General features: G+C 48.3%; 1 protein-coding gene across 1 annotated transcript in view; it reads right to left on the bottom strand.

The window, feature by feature from the left end:
• Positions 1-4,933: 4,933 nt before the first annotated feature.
• Positions 4,934-9,194, bottom strand: part of POLD3 (DNA polymerase delta 3, accessory subunit) — a 51,482-nt gene continuing 47,221 nt past the window's right edge. The window contains exon 12 of the mRNA XM_074976431.1: positions 4,934-7,207. Coding sequence (XP_074832532.1) covers positions 7,002-7,207 — 206 coding nt within the window. The 3' untranslated portion in view covers positions 4,934-7,001. The remainder of the gene's footprint in view (positions 7,208-9,194) is intronic.

Genomic DNA, 9,194 nt, shown 5'->3' with positions numbered 1-9,194 from the left:
GGCGATGACATGGTAGCTGAATCCTAACACTAGACCTAAGATTTTTTTTTAAAAAACACTTTAACAGGAAATGTAATTTGGAAATGTAACTTGGATAGGAATAGCTAGAACTATCACCAACTGAACTGACTCTTCTTTCTCTCAGTGAGAGAGGATCGAAGCTCCAACGGCTGCTGAGGAGGGTAGAGAAGGAACTGAAGGGTCCATGCTGCGTGCGTGCACCAGACAGCATGAGAAAGTGCTACTGCTCAGGTCTGGGAAACCACTGCTGTAGAAGACTCTCCGAGCCCCAGCGTGAGGATGCGCTGACACCCAGAGTGAGACACCCAGGGGGAGGTTTAGATTGGACATTAGGAAAAACTTCTTAACTATCAGGGGGCTTAAACACTGGGAGAAGTTGTCTGGGGAGGTTGTGGAATCTCCATCTCTGGAGATATTTAAACAGGTTGGATAGGCATCTGTCAGGGATGATCTAGATGGTGCTTGGTTCTGCCGTGAGTGCAGGGGACTGGACTTGACCTCACCTCCTGAGGACCCTTCCAGTTGTAATATTCTAATCTGCCAGCCCAGCTGGGCACTAGGACATCTGAGAGCACGAGTGTTGAATCAGAACATATCTGACAGTCCACTACACTGGAAGTGTACAAGGCTGTAGTCCTGACCAGTCTCCTGTATGGCTGCGAAACCTGGACCCTGTACAGAAAACATAAAACTGCTGGAGCGCTTCCACACACGCAGCCTGAGGGCAATACTGCACATTCGATGGCAGGACAGAGTTACGAACCTGGAAGTCCTGGACAGAGCCAGAACCACAAGCATCGAAGCCATGATTCTGAAAGCCCAGCTTTGCTGGACAGGACCCGTCATACGAATGGAGGAGTTGAGAATCCCTAAGCAACTACTCTACGGTGAACTCTCCCAGGGCAAAAGGAATCAAGGTAGGCCTCGCAAGAGGTATAAAGACTGCGTGAAGGCCAACATTGCTCATGCTGGTTTAAAACCAGGTCAGCTACAGCAGCATGCAAAAGACTGAACAGGCTGGTGTGCTCTCGTACGACACGCATATGACAACTTTGAACAGCAGCGACACATACACCTCATTGGTGCTCATGAGAGGAAGAAAGCAACAGCAGCAGCTGCACCAACAGATCCAGGACAATTCCCACTGTGAACTCCCCTGCCGTTCAAAGCTTGGACTCCTCAGCCACATGCGAGTCCACAACCGATGAGCCTGTGCAACTCAAGATGTCATCATCGGACACGACGGACTACTTACACCTACACCAGTAACAGACTCCAGCAGAGCTTTTCCACCTTCTAAGTATCAATACTTACTGAAAGATCCAATTTGTAATGTCAGTGGCATAAAAAAAAAAAAAAGAACCATGGCAACCCTACTTCATTCCAAACTCAAGAGATTCCAGAGCGTGTGCTGTTACACATGGGCAAATGGTAAATCGGTGAAATTCTGGGTCAGAGCTTTACCAGGAAAAAAGCAAGAACAGCCAAGAAAGGTGTCAGAATGGAGTTGAGAGGAAATATGTGTTTCAGGGACATTGGCTTCCATGGAGCTACACTGATCGACATCAGTTGAGGTTCCAGCCCATGTACGGATTAACTAGAAATGAAGGCTGTGAAGGCTGAGAACTGATATCCACTCCATGGTAGTCATCTTTGCTGGTCCTGGATCACTTTCAGCACTGGGGGATCTAGGGCTGGCAGAGGTAGCTGAAATGAAGCAGCCTAATAGTTTGCAGAAGCAGCTGTTTGGTTTAGCTGAAGGATGAAAAGATGAATTGTATGAAATACCCTGAGGACTCTGGAGGGAAAGGCAGTAAGACAGCATCATCTCCCTGAGGGAAAGTACCTTAGTTATCTACACAGGTGGTCCCCAACTTACAACCCTTCATACTTATGACCAACCTCCAGCTCACCCCCACCGCGTGCCCCAGCTCACCTCCCCCAGCGTGGGGCTCCAGCCGCATACCTGGGGCTCCCCTCCAACCCTGCAGACCCGGCTCCAACACCCATGCCCCAACCCCCCACGCACACCTGGGCCTCAACCCTCCTACCCAGCCCCAGCGGACCCAGACCCGATCCTCCCAACTCCCGTGTGGCCCCAGATCATGCTCAGCATGTGCAGGGCTCCAACCTGCCCCCCAGCTCAAGCACCCCAACCCAGCACACCCCTGTTCAACCCCTCCCCCGCCTGGCTCGACCGCCCATGCATGGGGCTCCGACTTCAACCTGTGCCTGGGGCTCCATCTGCCAGCCACTGGTGGGGCTCCCAGCCCCCTCCACTCAACCACCCAGCCCCGGTGCACCCCCTGTTCAAACCCTCCACCACCTGGCTCACCCCTCCCTCCCGCAGCCCCAGCTCACCCCCTCTCCTGCACTTGGGGATCTGGCTATCAGCCACCACTGGTGTGCACAGAGGCTCTGTCCCTGCTGCCAGCTCAACCCACCCTCTCCCCAGTTCACCCCCATTCAATCCCCTCTCCGCCTGGCTCAACCTCCCATTCCCAGCTGACCCCCACCCTCCCCCGCACCAACTGGGCTGTCAGCTGCCAGCATGTGCAGGGCTCGGGCTGTCAGCCACTTCAGGCACATGAAGCTCTACCCCCACCCCGCAGCTAACCTCCCTGCCCCGGTTCACCCTGTTCAACCCCCATGGCCCCAGCTCCCACTCCCCGGCACATGGGGCTCTGGCTTCAACCTGCACCCGAGGCTTCAGCTCCAACCCCCACTACCCATCACCCCTGCAGCCCCAACCCCCAGCCGGGCTCAACCCCCTGCAAGCCCCAGCTTAAACACACCCTCCCACCACCCCTGCTGCCCTAACCCACCCCAGGCTTAACTCCCCTGCCCCCTCCCCACGCCCCAACCCAAGCCCTCTCTGACTTACGCGAAATGCAAGGTACGGGAGGGTTGCCTGGAGCGCGACCTCGCAGGATTACAGTATAAGCGTTTTTCCGACTTACAACCAAATTGAGTTACGACCAGGAGTTCGCAACATAACCCGTTCGTAAGTCAGGGACTATCTGTAGTGCCCATCACTACTCGCTTAGTACTGAGTGGTCATGATATGATGTCACCAAGAAATGCATGGACCGTAGAAATTAAATTGGAGAGAAAAGTGAACTGTCACATGGGAGAGGACTTTCATTGCCTTGATACAACTAACTTCATACTCCAATGGAAGTTTGCTTTTGGTAGACTCAAGGTCGCACTTACTGATTGCTCCCCGCTGGGCAGGCCTATTAGAGAAGTTTGACTATCAAAGGAGCTGCAAAGCTGGAGTTTGAAAGCTATTACGTGTCATAGATTGGACAATGGCACAAAACTGAATCCAGTGAATAGATGCCATAAAGGCCAACCTGTAGCTATCATAACCTATATGCCTGCAAACGCTGCAGAGAGCAAGTAAAACTGCTATTACACTTCATAGTATCCCTGGTGAAAAAGGGGAGCCTGCCTACTAAAATGGAGTACCGACGCACAATGCTTTGTTGGCAAATGCATGTTATCCACTCATTCAGCTCATGACCTTGTGGAATGGTTTTGTTTCCTTATATGGGCCTGTTGTTCTCTGCCCTCTCCTGTTCAGTGTCTTACTTTCTTCTGGCATCGCACTCCAGGAACTAAAATGCAGAGAGAACAAAACAATTCCACATGTTCTTTTGGGGGAGCTAACATCACTCTGAACATGGAAAGGGATGGCTTAGAAAGGACTGATTTGCACACCAAGCACTGATGGATTTCACTGAAGATGTTTATTTGAACAGGGAAGTGCAAGTTGATAAGAACGCTCCCCAATCCCTCCCAAAATCCATTTCTTTTCCAGTGGCCTTTTAGTCAGCAAAGGACCTTTTTAAGCAGCCAACAGCAGCGTGGAGAAGTGAAAATGTCAACACTCGTTCCAGGCAGAATCTGCTGTTTAACTATGTGGGAAGTTGTCAGAGGCTTTTTTTACAAGTTGGCTTTCCAGACTTTTTACAAAGCAAAGGATGCGTATTTTCACCCTTCAAGCTATCTGCAGTTTTCCAAGCCATCATTTACCACGTGTGTGTTGTTTTTAAACAATCCTCCTGCCTGAGGCTGCAAGATCCAGTGATCAAAACAGGCGCCTGGCACGCTGGGCTTCTTGAATTTGACTCCCAACATCTGAGTGTGTAACTTAACCCCTTGGAGCCTCAACGTCCTCATCTTTAAAATGGGGGCAGTGACTCCAAACACTGTTAAGTGTTTTCAGAGATCCTCCGAAAACAGGCATTATGCAAGTACTGTGTATTATACCTCACAATGGAGACTGTTAAGCCAGGCTACAACCAGGGCAAACAATCTGAACATAGGAGTACAAAGCAAATCTTATGAGCTATAGTATTTACATGGCTCCCAGTATCTTAGTATTTGAGTTTCTCACAATCTTTACATGTATTTACCCTATAACCCTCAGGAAGTACTATTTCAATTTTTGCAGATGAGGAACTTGCCCACAGTCACACAAGAAACTAACCTCTGATTCAGCCCTGTCCCAGGCTAGCACCTTACCCTGGACCACCAAGGAATCTGTGAATAGAAGGCATCCAAACAATGCCAGGGCTTAGCATGACAACAATCACGCCAGAATGTGCCCTTTTCATCTTTATAAATTACACAAGAAACCAGCATAGCAGCACATTAAATAGATATACCTGGAAATTTAAAGCATTGTATTAAAAGTCCCCTCTGGACTCCCCAGTTGTTAACAGACTAGTTAATAGTTCCAGCTGCATTTTTAATATATGCATCCTTTGTTCTGTAAAGTCTTGGATTGCCTTCATACCTGGAAGCTTTTCCATGCAACTGAATACCAATTTTATACAAGCTATATGGGAAATCAGAGAGAGTAGCACAACTGTCCAAGAACAAGCAGTAACACAAACAAGAGAAGGAAGGTGTTTAAAGGGTTTTATTACTGAACATTACTCTTAGACTACACTTCCAGCTATGCCAAAAAACCAGAAACATTGAAGTGGTATTATTCGGGGACAGATACAAAGTTCTTTGTAAAGATGAAAGCAAGACTTTCCATCCTTTTCCAGTGCTGGCTTTCTACTGCCATTAAAACTTGTCCCAAATATGCTAAGCCTTACTCAGTTTGCTGCATCAAGTGCCAGTTTGTCTGAAACACCTTGAGATTACAGTCCATCACTGTGACCATCCGGCTAGGGTATAAGCAGAGTCAGAAATCCAGAGAGACTCTCTTGTTTTGAGCAGACAGGAGTAACAGCCCAGCATCTTAGCTGTCACTTAGCTGGACCACTGTGGATTTGGGGGTATTTCTGTTAGGATGAGTGCTACTTCTGATTGTTCAGCATCTTGGCCTATTAAAAGAAACTATTGGATAAGTCAGTCTGAATGACAGCTTCGTTAAGATTAAAATGTATCCATACCTCAGGTTTGAACTGTGAACTGCTTTCTTCCTTGGTGGGCCCCCCTCAGAAGTAATCAGCTTTGGGACCACCATCAGCACTTATTCAAGGCTCAACATCTCCACAAGGAGGCCTAACATCCTCCTCAAAGTTACTCATGATTTTAGGCGCCCAACTTCAGACCGCTGCAGTCTCCAACTGTGCCAAGCACCCACACTCTGAAAATAAGGCTCTTTTAAAGGGGTCTCAAGCTGAGGTCCCCTGAAAATGAGAGCATGCCTACACTCCAGCAGCTACAGTGGCAGAATTACAGCTGTGCTGTGGTAGCAAATGCAGCTGTTCCCTGCCTCAACACAAGGGAGGTTTCTGTCCATGTACTCAGAGAAGGGTTCATTGGGTCGACTGAAAATTCTTTCATCAATACAGCTGTGCTGACACAGGCGATTAGGTCACTTTAATCACAGTGCCCAAGGGTGTGAGTTTTTCATACCCCTGAGCTACGTAGCTAAATTGAGCTAAATTTTAACTGCAGAGGAGAGTTCGGACAACCAAACTCCCTCGTTGCTTCTGCTAATATGGACCCTTTGCACATCACCTTCACAGGAGATAGGTTCCTTGCTACCAATATTTGGCTATGGCACATTTCCTTAAATACAAGGCTTTTTTGAAAAACAAACAAACAAACGAACACGGCATAAGTCTGTTAGGCTTTAAATAAATAGAAGGCCACAGAAGAGGAGCTGCATAATTCTGTGTCCCTGGTTAGGATGCAGGCAGGTACACTGCCCCTTTCCCCAGGATAACCTGCTCAAATGCCCGCCTTTGATTCAATCATCATCACCCACTTGTAGAGCTGAACATACAGTCCCTTCCCCAGGGCTCGGTTGGGCTTGGGTCACCGTCAGGTTCACCATATTCAACTGCATGGGAAGCCTTACTGATGTTTATGCAACGAGTGACAGAGCTCAAGCTGTGTCTTGGTCTGTAATTAAGCATCCAAGCACTTTCCAGAGGATGTACTTAAGGAAGAAATGGTTGAGAGAATTTTATACGTGGCACTTCGTCCAACAAATATTACATAGGCAGAGAGGAAACTATTTACAAGTCTTGGGGAGAGATTCAATTAATTTCACCCAGTGATAGCTGCCACCAATGCTCAGTATTTGTGTGTCTCTGTTAGTTTTTAACCAACCTGAACATTTGAACAAACAGACAAAGATCAAATGTATTCCACTAAAAGAATTAGCTTATTTCACCCAGATGATCGCAGAATAGGCCGTAGTCCTGGACCATGCTTAAAAAATTAAAATGTAACCATGTAAGCATGTGAATGGATCTCCGTGTGTTCCTCTAGTTCTCATTCCCAGCTACTTTCTAGACAGCTTAGCACATAAGACAGAATTAAAAGATCATGGATACAGGGAAGTTTTCTGATGCAAAACCTGGTTTGCAGAGCTTACTTACACAGTAAGCTAGATTGTGCCAACCAGAAAAGGCCATTGGTTGGTCTCCAACATGGAGGCCTTTAGAAAGCTACTGGAAGGTGCAACATTCCCAGATCCCAAAGATCATTGGTAGAGATTCACTTCATTTCTTCTGGAAGAAACCCACGATGGACACTTGTTTGTTGGCTTTGCTAGTTGTGGTTGCCCCTTTCTTCAGGCCCTTCCGTTCCTCCTTGGGTTCCTTCTTCGCAGCTGATGTGGACTGATTGTGTGTGGCTGGCTGCTTGGTCTTGCTGAACTCCTCTTCACTATCTGTGCAGGATTCACTCTCGTAAACCTTTTCAGTTACTGGAAAGAGAATGTGACAGGAGTGGTTAAGTTTCTGCTCAGAAAAACTGCAACCAATCAAGCAGTATATTCAGGGAATTAATGAGGATGTGTGACAGGCACACACCACAAGGAGGCTGTGTCATTTTCAGGTATGCAAGTGGCACAATTTGGAGAACTTGCCTAGGGTCAGAGGATGAATTCTGCTTGATGCTCCAAAGCAGCTATAAAATTGCTGGATCAGGGCATGCCTCCACCTAAAAGTGGAATATACCAGTTGGTGACACAGATGCCAGGCAGCTTGTACTCTTTTCTTTCCAGCTCCCCAGCAGACCAGGGACAAGGGAGAAGAGTTAATATTAACGCATGTACTCTGGACCAAACAATAGGGTATGGAAAGTGGTTGGCTGGGGTTGGGAGAAGCTACTTTTTTTCCAACTCGTCTGCAAACAAGGGGAACAAGGCAAAGAGACAGAGGTGACAAAGGAGGAAGCAGAAGGACAGGAGAGTTTGGGCAGAAGGGAGGAGGCTGGAAGGTTTTGGAAGCATCTTTTACTGAGGGACCAGCCAACATCAGAGAAAGCTAGTGGGACTGGAAACTCTCTTGTGATGTGGAACAAGTCACAAGACCCAGAAGACGGACCTTGAATTCTGTTCAAGCCCAAAAAACATTCAGAGTGGTGAAAAGTCCAAGGCAGGGAAATGCACATAGGTGTGTTTGTTACTTTGTACAGGTTTTTGTACGAGCTAAACTGAAGACGGCTCACACTTTGGGTGGCATTCTGGGCAACATGCCAGAGCTGCTGGGGGAGATTTCTGCCATTTCAAAGTCCAATCACCTAAAAGGGAGTCAGACATGTACTCTACCCCACAGCACATGCCTAGCAGCCCAAAGCCAAGCTACTCTCTGCCCAGCTCCTCTAAACATTAAGGGCAGGTGGGAGTCAACATCTGGATCGCCACATGGCAGTCAGGTGAGTGTCCAGTGAGATCCGTGACAGCAAGCTAAGACTGAACATCAGCAAGGCGGAGACCACAGACAAAAGAACTAGCTGGGTGAGCAGCCATTGACACAGTAAGAATACCCAGCTTTTAGGCAACTCCCTTCTCTCACTGATCTCAAAGCATGTACAGACAGCAAGTATCACTGTCCTAATTTCACAAATAGGGAAACAGGGGCACAGGGAGGTAGAAGGACTTGGCCAAGGTCTCTTGGCAGATCAGAGCTGGGAATAAAACCAGGCCACTTCTGCCCCAGCCCAGTGCTCTACCCATTAAGCTAGACAGGTGTGGGGCTATGTAGTGCAAGATGGGAGAGTAAGAGCTGTAGCGTCTCTTCTACCCAGGAAGTGCCCATCTCTATTGCTCTGAATGCCCAGTCAGCCACAGAGAGGGCACTCCCCAGGCAGCAGCAGCCCAAGGCTCCTCACCCACATGCTTCAGTGCCAAATCTTTGCACTGCACAAGCTCTACAACAGGGGTGGAAGGACAGCGAAGATGTCTGCAACAAGGACAAGTGTCCACTAGGGACTGGACTGCAGTCACCAGTTCATTTCACGTGGAAGACAACAGCCACCATACAGTAACAGCTTCCCGTAGCAATTGACCAGGGCTGAATCTGCATCGTTGCTTTCACATGGAACAGTTCAACAGCCCAGTGCGAATCCCACCCACTCCCACATGGAGCGCCTTTTCCACCAATGTTTACACAACACATGATGGCCTGATTTTCTAAACGCCTGAGCAATGTTCCCGCTATTTCTTTCCATCTGTATGCAGAATAATTTTGTTGCATCCACCAGGGCACCGGTAGATGTGCACCGCCCATAGAAACATGCTGTGGACACACTGCTAGTCAGCTAGACGGCATTTGAGTCTCTCCTGGGTGGCGCCTCATGTGCGCAGCTTACAGGGAACACTGCTCCTGAGCACCTATGGCTCCACTGATGAGGTGACACTGGCGATAGGTATACCTAGATCGAGAGAACTCAGTGCTTCCAAAATTCAG

The sequence above is a fragment of the Carettochelys insculpta genome, chromosome 1 (genome assembly GCF_033958435.1).
Source record: "Carettochelys insculpta isolate YL-2023 chromosome 1, ASM3395843v1, whole genome shotgun sequence".
Classification (NCBI taxonomy): domain Eukaryota; kingdom Metazoa; phylum Chordata; order Testudines; family Carettochelyidae; genus Carettochelys; species Carettochelys insculpta.
This window is presented reverse-complemented; position numbering and strand designations above follow the sequence as displayed.